The sequence below is a fragment of the Taeniopygia guttata genome, chromosome 3, assembly GCF_048771995.1.
Source record: "Taeniopygia guttata chromosome 3, bTaeGut7.mat, whole genome shotgun sequence".
Classification (NCBI taxonomy): Eukaryota; Metazoa; Chordata; class Aves; order Passeriformes; family Estrildidae; genus Taeniopygia; species Taeniopygia guttata.
Window position 1 is genome coordinate 115,303,527 of NC_133027.1, and position 19,753 is coordinate 115,323,279.

Sequence of the window (19,753 nt, forward strand, 5' to 3'; positions counted from 1 at the left end):
GTTGGAACAAGCCACTTTTGATATAGCTTTGCTGAGATGGCGATTTAAGTCAGTCAGTACTAATACCCTGATTTGCAGCACCTTCTCTATTTTTACCATGTGAGGGAGGGGACAGAAGCAGTCTCCAAGAACCACATAGAACCACACACATCCAGCAGCCTCTGCCCTGCAATCTGCTCACCATGATGCAAGAAGCCAAAGCAAGAGCTCTGCTCACTAGTTGGTTCAAAAAGAAGGGTATATGGAGCTCCCTGAAAAAGCTTGGAAAGAGCAAATTCTTCTTTTGCACAAAGCACACAACCTGACAGCCATGTGAACACATACTGCTCTGAACACCAGCTGATGGCTAAATTTCAAAGCACTGGTCCACATAAACAGTTTATGTGCTTCCAAGAAAAGAACAAACTATTTCCTTGCATATATTTTAAAGAATTTTTTTTTTTTTTTTGCCTTGGCCAGAAACTTTTACTTCATTCTAATATATTAAAAATCCCTACATATTCAGAAATGTACTGAAAACTGATATGTAGCAATAAAGACAACTGGAGGTGATGAAACCTATTTTAAAAGCACCCGAAACCCCTTCAGTTTTTACTTACCTTTATATCTCTGTGCATTTTTCCTTTACTGTGAAGGTAATATAGTCCCTGCATAAAATATTTAAATAGTAATTTAGTTCAACATTTTTCATTTGACATACATTTCTTATTTAATTACCACGTATATTTAGGATCCAATTTAATCATCGACTGAAGAACATTTTTATATTTCAGTGTAATTTGCTGTACATTTGCAGATTCAATAGATGTAGCAGCATATCTAATATCTTTATATAAAGCAGCATACCTAAGTATCTTTATAGAAAGATATTTAGACATTTGTCTCTTATCTAAAACACAGGATAGATGGAAGTAATACCAGGCACCACACCTATTGGAAGAAGAGTATTCCCTAAACAAGTTTTTCTCTGGACATGTTAATTGTCACTTTTTTAGACCAAAGTAATTACTGGCAAATGGTCTAGGAGTTTTCTGTTCAGCAGTCAGATCATTGGACCACTAGTAAAGTTACCTCCTGTATCATTACATATTTCAATCAAGCCTAGAAGTGCTAGCAGGCAGTGCTTTGGGTCTAACACCAGGCTCCAACTCTATTTCATGGATTTCTGCAAGAGCATTTGGCCGCCTGGGTCTCCTACCAAAACATTTTAAGATTCAACACAAGTTAGAAACTAAGTTTAAATTCTGGAAGAATTCTGTAGAACCAAAATTCTGCACAACAAATCAGAGACCGTGTCACTTTGGACACTCAAGGCTTATCTCTAAAATTCTCTTCCAGAAGTAAAATCACACACAAACATCTTCCTTGCTCTGTGACCATGAACCTCCACAAGAATCCATGTTCATGGGAAATATCCATGTAAAGACTCATATTTTTTTGCCAGTTCATGCAAGACATCAGAGAGCTGACTGCAAAATTTAAAGTGTAATCAAAGCATCTACCAGACCACTGCAACAACTGGCATTAGGCAGAAGAGTCCCATGTACACTCCTTAAATCTCTGGATGCTACTAGCATACAAAGGCCTTTAATTCACACACTTTTAGTACTGCCCTGGAAGAATGTGAAGTTACCATCTTTAAAACTGATTGTCAGGAGACAATTACTTTGAAGGTCATATTTAAAAGATACATATTTTCAGAATAAATTCTCATGGATTCCAGCAAAATGGACAGCAAGTATATTTTGAAAATGGAGGATTCAATGGACTTCTAAATATGGAAACTGAAAGTTAACATCAGCATCCAAGTGAGACTCTGGATTTGTGGACATTGGCAAAATTAATGTTGGACTAATTACTTCTATGGATGAACAATAGCCTGTATTCTCAGACTTCTTAGTCGAGAAAATGGTGTTCCATTATAAGCTGCAACAAGACATCTTAAACTAGATGCATTATATTTGGTCAGAGTATAATAAACATGTATTTATATTTATATAAAATTTAAAATATAGAAAAATGGGTCAATGAATAGCATTTAGAAAACACAAACTAGTAAGCTTTTTTCTCACACGCCATTTATACATATTAACCAAAATATCTTCCCACATAAATAAATAGCTTCATAAATTCCATTCTAGACTACTCACTCCTCCCTATCTAAGAAGATTATGGAAATGATTGATGGACTGTCTGGTGGGTTATTAATTGCTAAAGGACTGTATCCAGAGAGCAGGGGTAAACAAGCTCAGTGTCCAGAGTGACAAGTGGTGTCCCTCAGGGTCCCACACTAGACTGTTTAGTATCTCCACCATTGATATACAGTGGCAATCAAGGGCATCCTCAGCAAATGTGCTGAGGTCTCGTAAGAAAGATGGGGACTAACTTTTAGCAGGGCTTGTTGTGACAGAACAAGGTGTAATGGTTTTCTAGTAAAGGAGGGTAGATTCAGATTACATATAAGGAAGAATTCTTTTATTATGGTAGTGATGAGCTACTGGAAGAGGTTGCAGAGAGAGATGGTGGATGTCCCATCTCTGGAAACATTCAAGGTCAGGTTGGACAGAGCTCTGAGCAACCTCATCTAGTTGAAGATGTCCCTGCCCATTGTGGAGGGGGTGTCTTTAAAGGCCCCTTCTAATGCAAACCATTCTACAAGCGTCTAAGAACAAAGGGTTTAAAGACTCAAACCCCTTAATGCTCCCAGATGTCACATAAGCCTGATCTGTAAGTAATAAAAAGCACTGCAAGTCAGAAGGCAGCAGTGTCTGGCATAGCACAGGGAGATGCCAAGTGACAGCCAAGGGAGATGGCTTGGAACAGAGCTATCTTGAAAGAGTGAGAGGCAGCAGGTCTCATCTGATGGCATTCAACAGGTCTGCGTTCACTACAAGTCAAGAACTGCTCTCTCACAGAGAAGCAAGGCACCGATCAAAAAAGCAGTTTCTGATTAAGTGTTACTGCTGTATTGAACCTGTAACTTAGGAAAGAAAAATGAAAGCTAGCATACCCACAGGGAAAGGCTAATGAGTTCAACATCTCAAGTACACAGGCAATTTTTTTCCTATTGGCACAGATCAACTATTAGACATACAAAACGGGATGTTTTCATTTTCTTTCAAATGTCAGATTAAGAGAACATTCTGCTTCCCCTTTTAAAAACAAATATAAAATGAACAGCAGAAATACGACAAGAGCTTTCTTCAAATGATCCAGGGTAACTGAGGTTATACAATTATACAAATTTCTAGGCTGTAATATGGGACCTCCTCAAAAGTCTGAGAAAATGCTGTGTCATCCATTTCCCGGACTTCCATGGCAGCACATGTTATTTCTAGCTTTTATTCTTAGCTTTTAATACTTTTACATTAAAGGATAACCACAAGAACCTGAGGAGACACTACCTGTAGTGTTTCTCTGCTAACATAGGCAATCTGCTGTTCTGATAATGGTCCAGTCACTGAAATGGAAGAGAAAAAGAAAAAAAAAAAATCTCAAAATCAGGTAAGATACCACCCATTCCAAATTCATACCTCAATTACTTCCATTCACACTGAGTCTCTAAGTAAATGTGCTTAGTCTTTATCCCAGACTGAGCATTCCAAAGACATTTTTTTAAAGCCAAAAATGTCCAGTACTGTTGGAATGGAAACTACTAATTCTTCTGTATTTAAATCTCACACTACTTAAGAGGAAAAAGAAGCACAAGTAATGATTTAAGCCTAACTCTTTCCCCTGAACAAGCCCATTGTGTTCTTCTATAGAGGGCTGGACTTTCAACTCAGTGACTCAGAGCTGCAGCCAACTCTGTTCAGTCCCCTTTGAGCCCTGGGCAATCCTTTGCATCATTTGTGACCTGCTCTTTCCTTCCATCCTTCCCACTGCCAGAGAAACTGTTCCCTCCAGCTTCTCAGCCCTTCCCTAAAATCAGGTGTCAGCACTGCTGCTCCTGGGCCTGCCACACACCAAGCACTTTCTCAAACTCCCCCTGTACGCGGATTCAGCAGTTTCCCAAGGGAAGGAGAAGTCTTTCTCTCCCTTGAGGGTTCAACTTCACTCAAGTCTCTTAGAGGAAAACAATTAAATTCTGAACAAACACGCAAATCATACAGTGAGTGGCAAGCAAGGAATGGTCTCTGATTCCCAGTCACTGGACTTTGATCCTGAAATTAAAGGGGTTTAAGACCAGGAAATGCAGTCCTGATTGTAAGCTTTACAGGTTTTGCACAGAAAACAAAGAGAAGTTGGATGAAGTTTCTCAAAGGACACTGAAGGAGTAGAAAGTTAAGAATGAATCTAGATCAAAGAATCTAACTGCTTGGCTTCTACAATACTAGTATTATGCAATATATCTTCAAAGTAAGTCTACATCCAACTTCTCTCTGCTGAAAGAAAAGCTCCAAACCCACGCTGAACTATATATATTGGCACCCACAGTAGGCGTATCTAGGCACCTATTTTTGTTTTGAGAAATTTCATTCTGATTAACTCAAATGACTCGAGATCACAGAGGCCTATAGTTCAATCAGAATAGGACTCTCTAAAACATAATGAAGACCAGAAAAGAACCTTGCATTCTAACTACCAGCAGAGAAGCCAAAAATCAGCTGCAACGGGAAGCCACTCCTGTAGACATCTGCTCAGGCATTCATGTGGCATGAGCTAATTTCCTACGCTACAGGTGTTCCACAAAACAAAGCCTATTAAACACGATGCTTTTCTCAAAATTAGAAAGAGTTAAAGGATCACCAAGGCCACACTCAAACACCTATGAGAGGAACATGGCATGAACTTGTGAATTGGTGCTTCTTTTAATCGCACTCAAGGTAAACATAAAAAGCTGCTTATGCACAAGAGACCCTCACATGTGACATCTTCACAAGTTAGAGTATAGACAGACTTCCTCAATAAAAAACATCACCTGAGAACCCCAAAGCCATTACTCACTTAGGGCATACTCCTTTTCTATAAAGGTCTTAATTCCAGGGCAATAAAGTCCTTCAAAACTTTTGTTTCTTAAAGTCCTTCAAAACTTTTTTTCTCTTGAAAAATAAGAAGCAGTTCATTGATCCTGTCTTTATCCAACAGATTCACAGACAGCCCTTGTTTCTTTGACTGCTCACTGAAGCCAAGCCTAAAGCAAATATAGAGACCACCTTTGCTTTTCCCATGTCACACATCCAGCTTAAAAAAAAACCTAAAAAAATTTTTAAATACCCTAATGGAACACAATACTGGTATACAAACATTTAAACAGCTTACAAAGGACAAGAGTATCTGTGATAATCAATCCACATACCTAGGTCTCTATTGGAAGTGGTACAGATTATACGAAAACAAAGCTCAAAAGCTCTGAAATAAAATGGCTATGAAGCAAGACAGCACATCAAGACACCAATTTTTTCTTTTTACAATGTGGCATTGTCTAATTTTATTTTGCAAAGCAGTGATGGGCATGAGACCCTGAAGGTTGGAAATAACTTCTGCTGCTAAACCCCTCTCACTAACGTTGTTTACAAAGCCCAAACCAATTAAGTAAAAACGTAAGCTAAAATTCACCTTCAATTAATTATTATGGATACTAAATTTAAGACTCCCCCTCTAATTCCAAAGCACTGCAATCATTTCAATTTTCGAAAATTAGCTGTACTAAGATTTTAAGGAATAAAGGCTTAACATACCATGATAAATATCCTGTAGAGAGCCACCTCCACAGAACTCCATGCAAATCCATAGCTTGTCTCGTCTAAAGAGTGAATAAAACCATTCATTAGCTGTCAAACTTGCAAAGGACTTGTCAAAGATAAGTCAGAGGACTCAAACTATAAATCACAACACAACATGCTTCATATTATGGAAAGTACAAGTCAAATAATGAGTATAATTTAGTCTTTATGTGACACTTCACTGTCTAAACAGTAACTAATGAAATAGTCAAAAATATTTTACTTTAATGAAGCAATAAAAACATATTAGTGAAACATTCACAGTGATTTTTGTTGAAATACATTTTTCTGAGAGACAAAACAAATGTGGGTTATTTGTTCCTCATTTTCACTTCTCCACTTTTTTCATAGCATAGGAGTTACCATAAACAAGAAACAAACAAAAAACAAAAAGCCCCAGGCGTCTCAACTAAATTTCTTTCACAGCAAATTAAGTGAAACTGTAGTGATTTAGTTAGAGCTAGGCAGAGCAGAGCCCATGCTGTGGGTAAGCGCCTGCTCAGATAAAGTCTTTTCCTTCAAAAATACCTATGGATATTTTTGGTGGCAGGGTCAGAAGGGTCAGAAGGGAAGTTATTTAGCTCTTCTTCCCTTATTAAGGGAATCAATTCAGTGTAATTCACTGTACCTCCACAAAAGGTGCTTTCCAAGAATAGACAATGGGCTGAAGTATTCAAAGGTATCTTCTATCATGGCCATTAACTCTATTTTCACTCAGTAATTTTCATTGGTAAGATGTGGCCACAAAAAGGCACTATGCAGAGCAAAAAATCTGGGGCCTGCCTAGTCATTCCTGACCATCAAAATAGTCAGGTGGGAAAAAAAATCCCATACAACCACGTTAGAGCAGACAGTAACACAGGAGAACCAAAGGAAAGACTGATGGTTGTTCTGCAGCTCCCTGATGACCTGGTCTTCCATGTCCTGCATTCATAAGGCTCTGTTAGAGCAGCTGAGCCACATTTGTGACAGGGTTTTTGCAAGGCAATGGTGGAAGTGGCTGAACTTATCTCCTGAGCTGCAAACAACAAGTGTTCTCACCAACAGGTGACAGCTAGAATAGCTGCTGCTCCAAGGAGAGCTTTGTCTTTCTTGGGTGTCCTCTTTTGTCTTCAGAGCGCCCATGGTCCTCAAAGCTACATTCCCAGCTGCTTCTTCTAGGGGTGGGAAAGGTATTGTCCAAGCATTACAGGAGTTTTAAGCAGCAGAATTCCCTGGCAGTTAACTCCATGAATTTCATGGGTCAATTAAAGCCTTGCTTGAAGTAATATTAAAGCTTTCCACTGGAATAGCTGACCAAAGCCAGACACAGAAGCAGTGTGACAACCCATGAAAGAAAATTGAGTAAGACAGAACCACTGAAGAGACATCTCCAAGCCCCTTCTTTGTTCCCCACAATGATGCAGGATCAGACAGGGACACTTTTGGGGGCACTGGACTCATGGGCCTATGTGGCTGCATCCTGTTTGATGCCAAAAGTAGCAGCACTGTGGAAGTGGGAAGAAGCCAGAACCCTCCCAGCAAAGTAAGAGACATGAAGCATTAAAGTGCTGCAAATTCTTACTTTTGCTTACTGGGCATTCAATTCCCAGTGTGCAAAAGCCCTACAGAAAACAGAAAAAGAACATGAGAGGATCAGAAGAGATGACTGCATTTCTTAGTTTTAATCTAGCCTTTTATCACTGTGCCTCAGAACTTTGAGACAGGTGAAGATCACTGTAACATCCAAGAGCAACAGTGTAGAGTCTTTCTGCAGGGCATATGGTCTAAGCAGCAAGCAAAACAGACAGGATCAACAGTACCATTGAGGGTCTACAACTTAACACCCAGGCTAACAGCTAACAGGAAGGCAGAAATGCCATTGTCTGAAAAATCCCTACACAAACAGAAGAAATCCTTAGGGAACAATATGCTGGTGACTAGCAAGAATAGGACAATAGTATTTTTCTTATTCTTCTTAGTATTGAAATATGCTTGGAAAACAAAAGGTCAGACAACAAAAGGTCTCAAAGACAGTGACTTGAATGCCCACACACACAAAAAAAAAAAAGAAGCACTCAGCCAAAGAAAGCAGAGGGGACCAAGGAGGAGTGTAAGACAGTGACAGAATATATAGCATATTTGCCAAAATTTAATTCTGAGTCTTCAAAGGTATACTTTGACAGTCTAAGACAAGAGGGAAACTTTTCTTTTAAGAAAAAGCACCTTCAGCTTGAGTACAGAAGAGGCAATGTTTCAATACTACAATGTTTCAATATTTTAGCAAAAACGCTAAAGATATTTGAGTACAACAATAGTAGTTGTGCACTGTTTTCACATAAAATTTAAAATATCATCAGAAGCAGTTTTTTATTAGTTATGCTAAGCAATCTGTTCCCACTATGACTAGTTAAAAGAAGTAGCTGGTAAGACAACTGAATACATTTGTCAATGTTTCTACAATGCAAATAACCTCACCTCCAGAAACAAACACAAAACCTTCACATTCTGGTCAGAAGTTCATACGCTGGAAAAACAGACATTCTACTGAAACAGATTTAAAAGATACTATATACACAGACACTTCATACTTAACATACTTCTGCTTAATTTTCCACTTACATATTAGATTCAAAGCTTTTAACCATCAACTCATTTGCAAGAAAACACGACTACGTGGTCACCAAACAATTTTGCTGGAAGAAGGATTATTTAGAGAGGGACACTGTAGTAAATAGAACAGATTTGAAGGTGAATGAAAAAAATACACAAGTGGATAATACTTGGTAAATTATATTTTGCCTATGTCACCTTATAGATTTGTCCTTTACAAGGGGACAGGGACACATTTTTAAGTGAACAAAAGAGACAAACTGTACCTGAGATAGCTGCCAAAATAAGCAACAATGTTCGGATGTTTACAGTCTTTCATCATAATGATTTCCTGCTGCACAACAGCAAAATCTTCTCCTGAAATGCAGTAGAATGAGTATTTTCTTTGGCCTGGGTTACAGTCACATCTTAACTTTCAGCACATGTTTATAAAATAAACATTCTCAGTAATTAAGACTAATTATCTGCAAGTTTCACAGACATAAATCAGCTGTAAACCAGTATTTATTAGCAAGGGCTTAGCAATAAGCAACGATATTCTGAAGTTTCATTCTAGGACAGACGGACCTCACATCTGCCGATAGCTCTTACAATACTGGCCACACTTCTTTCTCAAGTCCTTATTTTCCCCAAGACCCCACTGTGTCCATCTGCATAAGCCCTGCCAATAGCCTGGGTTCTTAAAAACACAACAAAACTATTTGCTATTTTTGGCCACATGCCCACACTCATTAGCTCATCTTCTGATGCAAAAAAAAAAAAAAACCAAACTCCAAACCAGTCACTAGAAGATGCCTGCTGCAATATTTCATCAGACTCCACAAGAATGTAAATTTATGGACTATACCTCACATCCAGAAAACATTGACACAGGGGTGACATTTACCTGAATCTCACCATTTGGTACCATGGTTGTCCCAGTCTTTCTATTAAAGGTTCTTACCAGATGTTTATGCTGAGAAAATCATGTGTGATACTGAAAACACAGCTGAGATCTTTTTCTTTTGGAAACATTTTAAGTTTTTCCCAATACATAAACATACTGATGACCTATCGATCGAGTTATTTATAACCAGAAATATGATATTACCATGTACTTTATTTAACTGACAGCAAATTTCAAATCATAAGCTGCAAGTTAACATCTATCTGTAGTGTGTTGCTGATGGCTTCCTGTCCCCTGGCTAGACTTTTAAACACACAGACACTAAAGAACAGAGGAATTTATTTTCACACATGGACCTCCCTGAAAGGACACAATTCGTCCAGTGTGTGACCAGCACTTTCACTACGTTCAAAACTGAAGTAGCATAAAGCCTTAAAGCAAGTTCCTAAACATTGTTAACCCCCAGTTTGCACATTGTACACCGATCTGCAAAATTTCCACAAAAGGGCAGCTGAAGCCTACTCTCTGAGCACCACTCAGGTGTCCAAAGGCTGCCAAAAAATACTTAAGTGCAAGATGCCAATTGTTCACCCATCACCACAGCATGGGGGCAAGGTCCCCCAGCTGCAGGGCATCCCCATGCTCTGCCCACAGCAGTTAGCTGGACTGATAACCCATATCATGCACAGCCAAGGACTCCAGCAATGGGAACTGACATAAGAAAAACAAAGAAGCAGAACTAGACAGGAGCATCTGAGATCACGCTTTCAGTGTGAGGAAAAGAAGTGTGATTAATATACACTTTTTGAACTACCTAGTAACATACTGTCCTGTCTTGAACTTGTAAATGGGTATCTACTGTGAAAACACAATATTTCTAACCTCTTCCAGAATTGTAAGGGAAAAAAATGGAAAAAACCCAAATAACCTTCTTTCCCTTCTTGCCCACATAGACCTTAAGGATCAAACCAGGTAGTTAAAATATTACACACACCCGTACATTAAATCTGGAAATGGAACACCAGTAGTTAGAAGTTAGACAAAAAGTCTAGATGTTTTACTTCCTGAATTAATCGTATTCAACAGGCGTGCTCTTATTAATAGAACAGACTTTGCAGGCTGAGAACTGATCTGCAGGGCACATGTGCTTTGTGAAATCACCACAGAAGCACAGTGCAAGCATAAATCTAGCAGACAGTGAAGTCCTAATCAGAGCCTCCAAAAGATTTTCAGGAAATGTACTCAACTCCCTAATGTTCAGCTATTATTTCACCCTTCTTTTTAGTTCTTCCTCTACTCTTTTACCAGGCAAGTTCTTTTTGGCTTGCCGTTTTCTTGTGCTCTAGAAATTTTTATAATGCATGGGTCGAACAGAGGACAAAAACCCCCACAGTTCTCAGTGAAATTTTAATCAGCTTTCACGCAAATGTTCTCCAATTACATTTTTCCTCTATACATCTTGTTTGCAGTGATTTTTTTTTTTAGAACTGTGTATTTTCTCCTACACCAGAAGCGAACAATTACCCTTCTTTCAATAAACAGACTTGATTGATTTTGTACAATTGTTATCTTAAGTACAAAAATATTTACTGTCTGCGGCCTCCTTAGTTAAGAAACCACTTACCTGGCTCTAGTTTTATTACTTTAATTGCTGCAAGCTCACCCGTGTTGACATTTCTAGCCTATAAAAAGACAAAAAAGGAGTATTTAGAGAGAAGAATACAGCACCCACCTCTGCATTCTTGCCTTGATGTTCTCTGACAGCAGTAGTCAAAGAGCAACTGAGGTACACAAGGGTTTAACACAGTGGAACCACTTGTTGGGGAACACCAAACAGCTGGTTTATACTGAGAGCTGAAGCTTTAAGTCTGCTCAGGAAACTACAATGCCACACAACACCTGAATTATGCAAGTCCTCAACCACGCTGTGCTTCCATATGAAAACCCATAAACAAACCAAGCACTGAGACAGAAAAGCAGGTGTAACACACGTGGGTCTCTCAGCAGCCAAGGGATCCAGGGCACACCAAGGGCTATGCTCTGCAGTGTGTGGGACCACTTGCAAGACACCCAGGTGAGCAATACAACGCTTCTTCCCCATTTTGCTATGTGTGAGGCCCTTTGAACCTTCTTCTCCACAAACAGCCTCCCCTTGCTTTTTTGAACTCTTTGAACCCTGTTGCAAAGGGTTCAAAAAAGCAAGGCAGCAACAAAGGAGTTAGGGAGCATTCCCCTCAAAACATTCCTTTCAGACACTCAGCAGCCAACTGCAGCAGCAATGACTCAGGAGCTTCACGGCATTTTCACACACACAATGTTCTGAATTGGAAGGGGTCCAAAATAATCAAGCCCAGTTCCTAAGTGAGTGGCCCATACACGGATCAAACCCACAACCCTGATGCTATTAGCACCATACTCTGACCCACAGAGCTCTGTCCTGCTGAAGCCTCTGTTCTACTGAGCAACCAAGGAAGCTACATTTTTGAAAAGCCATTAAGAAGCAACATAAACTACTACAAAAATTATTTCTCTTCTACAACTGTACCATTTGACTTCTAATTGAAAACCAAGAAGCCATTTGTCCAGGGCTTTCAGAGCATTTCTGTGTCCCTGCACCCAGCCATGGAGAGAAGGCAGCACGGCTGCTTCCCGGTGCTCAAGCAGCAGCAGCTGCTCCTGAAGGATGCCCAGCTACAGCCTCCTCTCTCCCCAAGGGAGGCTTGCTACCCGCAGGAGTACAGAATGCAGTACCCAGGCTATCCCTGCACAGGGCTCAGAGCCTGCTTTTGCAAAGGCCAGAATTACACATGTAGCCAAGGATCCACACCTTTTAAGATGCTAATAGTCTCATTTAAGTCAATTTAGGAAGTCAGGAATGCAGAGCCTTTATGGACTCACCAAGTATGTGCAAGGTTTGTTAGGTGGCAGATTGGGACCTTGTTGTGGAACCAAAAGTGGAAGGGAAAATACCCCTAAGACTATGAAAAGTAAACAAGAATAAAGTCTGGAAACAAATGCAGAGGGTATTCCTGTGTTTAGAGATTTACTCAGCTCACTCCTTGGACAGCTGATCTCAAACCTCTCACTACTCTTTGGTGTGGCAATACTGCTTCAATGCTGGGAGCACTGGCATTTGCAAATAATTTGCACGCAGAGAGATTCCGAGACCAGTGGGAATCCTACGAAAGTCAAGGACCAGTCCAAACCTGACTGTGGAAAAAAGCAGTTAACAAATGTATTTTCTCTAGCAGCCTTCTCTGTAAGCCATTATTTATCCACCCCACCAAAGGCAGCAATGTCTCCAGCCATCACTGGTGGAAAAAAAAAGCACAGACATTAAGAACAGCAAAAACATGAGATCCGTTCATCTGTACCAGAGAATAAAGGCAACACATGAGAAAATGCCACCACTGAAGCATGAGCTAGGATCTTTATTCCTTATTTCTTTTCCCAACATACTCTCTTCAGAGCAAGAAACAAACAGAAGCAAAATGCTCATGATGCAAACATCAGCATTTTTTAACCTCCAAGACAAACAAGAAAAATTACGGAAGCTTTATCAAAAACCAGTGATCATCAAGGGGGCTTGTTAACACTTACAGACTTGTTTTAGGGCAACTCGTATTAATAACATTATCAATGAGGTACAGCTGTAGTGGATACAAGCGAGAAGATCCTAAAGTTAAACACTCTGCACAAGCCAGGATGGAAATATTTCACAGGCCTCAGAAGCCCTGCTCATTATTTTTTGTTTTATTTATTTTTAACAATACTGTGGTCCAGCTGTCAGGTGTTTGTGTCACTGACTATGGCTCCATAGGTGCCATAGTCACCATATACACAGTTATAGGGCAAGAAAAGAAAGACAGGAGTTTGCCTGGGTTTATGAAAGCCAGAAAGGAGGAAGAAAATCTGATTTAATGCAGGTTGTCAACACCTTCAGCAACAGCAGGCTATCCTGTGCTTAAGGGCATAGATTAAAAAAACATGAGTCCAAGTTGAGAATCTGTATAAACTATAATTTTGCATCTTGTTCCATTTGGGTAATCAGTATTGAAGGTGTTATCAAAAGCAGGAATATGAATTGTCTTTGTTAATCTGAGTATATAAAAAGATTATTCTGATTGTAGGGACAAAAGGACTCCTTGTAAAGGCTAGGGATGAGAATGAGGTACCCCTGACAGCTTTTACTCGATCTCAAATACTTTTCAAATCATCAGCTGTGAAGCAATTCCTCCTCCAAGCTCACTTGAATGAGAGACTGACTGAAGGACTGTAGGGTTTTCAACACCTGTTGGAGCTGGCTGTGACCCTGAATTTGGGGGTGCCTAAGAATGTACCATACAGCACCTCAGAATGTGGAGGACACTGTCTTAGACTTTTATTTAGGAAAATCCCACTGAAATTGCCAATTGCTTATGGGTTTTGAGAATGGAAAACCAGTAAGCAGTAGGTGGGTGAAGAATGATTTCAAACAAGTACTTCTGAGCTGACAAAATGCAACTAAAATTTTGAAGAGGCTCAGGTAAGAAAACCCCAGCTCATTTTTTGTTACCACTTACACTCTTACAAGCTCTAACTCCCAGCCCTTGTGATGCTGAGGTTTACAGCACTCACCCATTTCCATGAGCAGGATACTTCAACCCCTTCCTTCAGATGCAGATTTCACTGTGTCAATGGAAATACTGGCTTTCCAGAGGCAAAGATTAGCCTACAATGCCTTCATCTACATGCAGACACTTTACCAAATGTATACAGCATTTACAGAATGTCTGCTCTTAAAAACTATAGAAGGATGCTAATTCTATCAGCAGCTGAAAGAACAATACTCTTCCAGAGATCTAGACTGCCATCTGAGCAGGAGTTTCACTGTTGGGTCAAGCTGAAGGAGCACTACCCAATTAACAGGAAATAATTACTAGTGTACTCTCTAACAACAGCAGGCTATCAGAAAAAAATCTTATATAAAAACAAAAAACGCCACCAAATAGAAATAAAAGCTAAAAACTGTCAGGCTTTGATCATCCTTCAAATGGAAACTGATAATATAAAGCATATAATACTGCAACAAATCCAGAAAATCGAAAGTCTAAGATGGGGGTTTCTGGTTTTGACCTCTTGCTGTGTGAACTATTGAACAAAATTATTTCTAAACAGGTTACTATTCCATGGGAAAACTGGTCCCAGTGTACAAAGAGGTTTCCTGAGCCTGATTAGCACCACTCTACAGGAAAATGCACCCAAGTGACTCCCCAGCCCTCTGCTTCCAGCCCTGAGAGCCCTTCTCTTCAGCCTCTCTCAAACCCTCACAGATTCCCCAGCTAAAAATAATTAGTTTCCACATGCTGGTATAGAGTGTAATACCACAAGCCAAAAGAGTGACTGTTTTAGAAAGCAATGCTTTGATAAAGTTGATATTAAACAAAAACCTCTGTGCAAGGCACAGATTAGTGGTTAAGGAAACCACAGTCCCAGAAATAAAGCCCTATAGCACTTACTCAGCACAGTAAAAACAGGATGGCAAAACATCCACCTCCCTTCTCTGCCTACCTGACAAGCTTCAAAAACCAGCTAAAGCTGAACAGAAAGATGTCAAAACATAGACATTTATTCCTAACAAAATCAAGAAGCTTCTAAATGTGTAATATCAATCAGGAAGAATGGAAGACTAAAACGCCTATCAAAAAGCAACTTTTCAGAAGCAGCAAACTGAAGAATTGATGTCCAGAGTGGATCACCCCAGGAAAGAGGAGCAAGGGGACACACATGTAGAGAAGAGGACACAAAAAATAGAAGTTTATCAAAATTCAGGTTCACCTGACATGGACACATTCTCTTCCAGCAAAACACAGAAGCTCTATCAGCAACCAGACAACCGAAAATATGAATGGCAGCAGAAAGCAGTAATAGTCACCAGCTGCTCTCCACAGATACCCACAGAACCTTAACTTTTCAGCGTGAGGCAGTTAAGCTGGTGGATACAAGACTTCCCTCACAAAAACCAACCTCCCTGCCAAAGGGCTGGGGAACAAAAACCAGGCTTTCCTTTTTGAAAAACGAGACCTCAAACAACATGCACCCCAATGAGCTGTCTTCATTTGTTATGTGGCTGAAGCCATAAATGCCAAAAAGAACTGAAAGAAGGTAAACACAATATAATAGATAACTTCTACAGGAACAATGATCTCACTGATTATCATGACTTGGAATTTCAGCAAAATAAGGGCCTTTTTTGCATTAAGGTGCTGAAAATCTTTAGAAGGGTCCACCTGCACTAGACAAATTACCTGTGAGATGAGAAATGAAGTTCAACTTTTATTAAATCAAACCAATTAATTTTTTAAAAAACATATGCTGTGATATAAATTAATCACATGAACAAAATGGACCTACAATAACCTCAGAAAATACTTCCAAACTCTGTGCAGTTACTACCAAAACCAAATGCACAGGAATAGGGACAAACAGGAAACCTAACAATACAGAGTTTTCACAGAAAACCCTGTGAAAGCATTTGTGAGCCAAACCTTAAAAGAAAGGCACAACTTACAGAGTATCTGGGACTAGGGACTGTTAGAATTTCAGCAATTGTTAAATTGTTAAAAAGTGCAGCAATTTCACAGCAAGAGACATAAAAGTCTTCCTAAATGTGAGATGGATAAATGCAGAGCAAACAAAACTAAGCAACTACCTCATCTGACTTTAGGCATATTTCCTGAAACTGAGCAGACAGGGCGTTATCTCTGTTTCAGAACCAATAAATCCTAATTCTTCTCTTATGCTTTGCTGACCGCAATATACAATTAAATTCTTTTCAAAAATGAAATATAGAAATACAAAAAACAGAAGTGACCCATACAAGGAATACATTAAGAATAAGCAATCCAGGTAACACTTCATCTCTTACAACAAATTTGCACGGGTGCTGGAATATACACATTATTGTTGACTGTGACTATTTGATAGAGAATTAATGGCATGACATGTTACCCATTACCTTTCTTGCAATTAATCCATTATGATTTGCTCCAAGGCCTTTTTGAAAGCTGAACTTTGGTGGGAACGCAGACAACTGTAAAATATTGGCTTGAGCTAAAAAGCCGTACTGGCAGCGCACTGACATGTCCCTTTCCAGAAACCAGCCTAGAGAGCAGGACTCACAGCAGCAAGATTGTATCCATCAGACCATATCCTCCTTCCCTTCCAACCTCTGTAGTTCAGTCCCCACCACCAGCTCCTAGATCAAATTCAGTAAGCTCCAGACCAGCAACTCGGCCTCTCTTTAATAGATTTTTTTTTTTAACAAAACAAACATTTAAACCATGGCCTGCCCTAGCTCAGTTCAACTAGAACAGAGTAAGAGAAGTAGATGTCACTGTGCTCTGCATTCAGCTCCTGAATGCTTTCCCAGGAAATAAGGTTGCAGAAAGTCAGCATTTAGCAAGAGTCAACATAACAAGACTATCAGCTTATTAAGGCAATAATCTCTTCTTGCTAATAGCAGAAACACATTCCTATATGGCTCTCTCTGCTAAGGGGGCAAACCACGAATTACAGCTTGAAGATGCCCAAGTACATGCAGTGCTTGGAACCACTCTGCTGGAATCCCACCACTGATGAGCACTGCTGGCACACAGCTGATTTCAACTCCACCTAATTATTTCATCCACCTCGAAGTTCACCGACAGGTGAAGGCAAAAGAAAAGGGATTTATGAAACCACTCATAAACATACGGTAAGGCATTAGTAAGCTCACATATGGATGACATTTCAGACAATATTACTACTTCTTTGTCACATTAAAAGTAACTGGCTTTCATTGCTGTGTTTGGGCTACTGTTATGCTCCACTTTGAAGACATCTCGGACAAAACTTTGACTCAGATTGAAACAGGCAATAACCCACAAAAGAGAAAAGCACTTCTTGCTTTCCCTACAGGGGCCACAATCTAATCAGAAAACACTTACCTCTCATCTAGAAGAAAGAATTGTAATACCAGCCTAGTGTATCCTGGTCCTGCTACATCACCGTCTATCTCAGCTGGTACAGGCAATTGTTAGCATCAACAAATCCACTCTGTGCCTCAAACAAGAAAAAGTCACAAGCAGTGCTAAACACTGGGCACTCACAGAGCACTAAACTGAAGGTTACTGCAATCCAAGTGTGATAAACATCAAGGAAACCTTCACAAATCTTTAACAGGTTTCATATGCACAGTGGTATTGCATACATAAATATTCCAAACTCTGGGGTTGAAGGTAACATCCTTAAAATGAAACAAAAAGACAGATGACTTGGTAAATTCATATCCTTCAGTCACATACAGAACACTGGAAAAAAATCCAATTGATAAGGTATCAGAGTCAATATGCCAGTTAAAAACTGCAGAAGAAAGAGACACACACAACATAAAACAGTTCACAGAAAAACAAAAACCCAGAGCATAAGGCAAGTAAACTTGGACAAGGTCTGCACAGTACACAAATACTCAAAGAAAGCTAGCAAGGTGGGGCAAACAACACAAAACACCCTTTCAATTAAGCAATTAATAAAGCAGGGAGTTAGCACACCAAGAGTGCAGTAACAAGAGGATTTAGGTCCTGAAACTTCCATGACATTTAAGGGAGATGAGATTAAACCAAAATCAGCCCAACTCAAACAAGACTTCATTCTAGGCACATTCACCTAAAGTGAAAGGCAGCATTAGCACCAGTTCTGTGCACCTCAAACAGTGGAATGGCTATGCATGTTTCCCTACAGTCCTGCCTCCCAAAGCAAGCTTCCTCACACACACCCTGTGATGACAAAAACAGGTCAGAAGATGCTAGGAAACACTATTTCCGCCAGGCTGTACATGCGACAAACTTCAGCTCTCCCCACTACTCCGAGGCCACGAAAGAGCAGGTAACAACCAGCGTCATCCCATCCCAAGGAGAGGCTTCCAAATCCCAACAGCCAGCTAGATACACAAATAATAACATACACTGGCAGAAGCAAAAAAAAAAAAAAAAAAAAAAAAAGAGAAACCAAAATAAAACTAGCCAAATTATTTTAGCTGATTTTGCTTTAGCTTTGATTCTCCTACGTTTGCTGAAGTTAGGTCGGAATTCTGAAAGTCTCATCCTAACGACAACAGTTTGCCCTCCGCAGAGTCAGCCTCACATCTCACACCGACACAAACACAATACACCGGCATTGCCACACCACACGGCGACGGGAGCAGGGACCGGGTCTAATACGGTGACATTTGGGCTGGAACCGAGCTAGGAACCTCCCCACACCCCTAGAGCGGCCGGCTCGCTCTGGCAGCGACTCGACCCCCAAGCTCCGCCCGTGGCACGGCCGCCCGAGTCGGCACCCAGCAGCAGCGGCCAGAACCGACCGCCGGGGCGGCTCCACGGCCGCCGGAAGCCGGGACGGGGCCGGTCCCGCACCGCTCGGCCGCCCCGGGGACGCGGCCGGGCGGGGGCGGCAGGACCGGCGCCCACCGGGGCCGTGCCGGTGCGGCGGCGCAGACCCCGCCGGAGCGGGGCGGCCTCGCTGCCCTCGGGAGGGCCGGGACACGCCGCTGGGCGACAGAAGCCCTCCCAGATTTTGGAGGACCGAGGTGCTTGAGAGCGGAGAGGGGGACACAGGCAACACCCCAGCCGGGTCGCGGTGCAGCGCCCACCTTGTAAACGTCGCCGTAGGTGCCGCTACCGATGCGCTGGATGAGCTCGAAGTCCTCCTGGGGGTTGCGCCGCGACAGGTCGCACACCCGCCCGCCTCCGCCGCCGCTCATGGTGCCGGGGGAGGCCCCGCTCGGCCGCGACCCCCCGGGCCCGGGGCGGAGACGGGGAGCGAAGGCAGCGGCCCCGAGCGCTCACCGCCGCCGCGCAGCCCGCCCCGCCAACATGGCGCCCTCCGCCACACCGCGCAGGCGCGGGGCAGTGCCCGTCCCTCCTTCCCGGGGCGGTACATCCTGCGCGTGCGCGAGGCCGGCCCAGGCTGTGGCGGCCCCGGTGCCCTCACGGCCCGGCGGCCCCGCCGGCAGCGGGGAGCGGCACCGCAGGCCCGGGGGCCGCCCAAAGAACCCAGCGCGCCCTCCCGCTAAGGCGGCGCCGGGGCGTGCAGCCGGCCCCTCCCCGCAGCCGGGCTCACGGCGCAGGAGCCCGTGGGTGCGGCGCAGTACTCGCAAATTCACCAACCCCCGTGCCCGGGGCCGCTGCAGCACCGGAGCCCGAGGATACTAGGGTGCTGTCCCCGTGCACCAGGGACTGCCTTTCCTGTTCCCTGATATCCGTCTCTAGCTCTCCAGCTTGGGAAAGGGCATTTGCCGGCAGCTGGGTGTGTGGGAACCCAGCGCTCCTTGTCCTAGCGCATACAGCTGGGAAGCCACTGAAATCCCAGCGTTGTCCTGTTGCCCACATCCTCCAGTGCTGGATCCTGCGGGAGATCCTGAGGCCCTTGCTGGCTTTTGGGAGGTATCCACCTTTCCCCAGATATCTCCACATCTGTGCACATGCCAGTCCCCTGCACCGCTGGCCCAGCCGCTTTGCACACCTATCCC

General features: G+C 42.0%; 1 protein-coding gene across 6 annotated transcripts in view; it reads right to left on the reverse strand.

The window, feature by feature from the left end:
* The window catches only part of MAP4K3 (mitogen-activated protein kinase kinase kinase kinase 3), a 64,332-nt gene extending 45,190 nt beyond the window's left edge, over window positions 1–19,142 (reverse strand). For 5 of the 6 annotated variants that reach the window (XM_072927689.1, XM_004176150.6, XM_072927688.1 and 2 more), the window contains exons 1-6: window positions 18,875–19,142; window positions 10,829–10,886; window positions 8,585–8,675; window positions 5,682–5,746; window positions 3,405–3,460; window positions 600–647 (exon numbers count right to left, since the gene is read on the reverse strand). In XM_072927689.1, coding sequence (XP_072783790.1) covers window positions 600–647; window positions 3,405–3,460; window positions 5,682–5,746; window positions 8,585–8,675; window positions 10,829–10,886; window positions 18,875–18,985 — 429 coding nt within the window. In that variant the 5' untranslated portion in view covers window positions 18,986–19,142. Of the gene's footprint in view, window positions 1–599; window positions 648–3,404; window positions 3,461–5,681; window positions 5,747–8,183; window positions 8,233–8,584; window positions 8,676–10,828; window positions 10,887–18,874 lie in introns of those variants that run through there. The other variant, XM_072927690.1, reaches the window with a different exon arrangement.
* Between the last annotated feature and the right edge of the window lie 611 nt (window positions 19,143–19,753).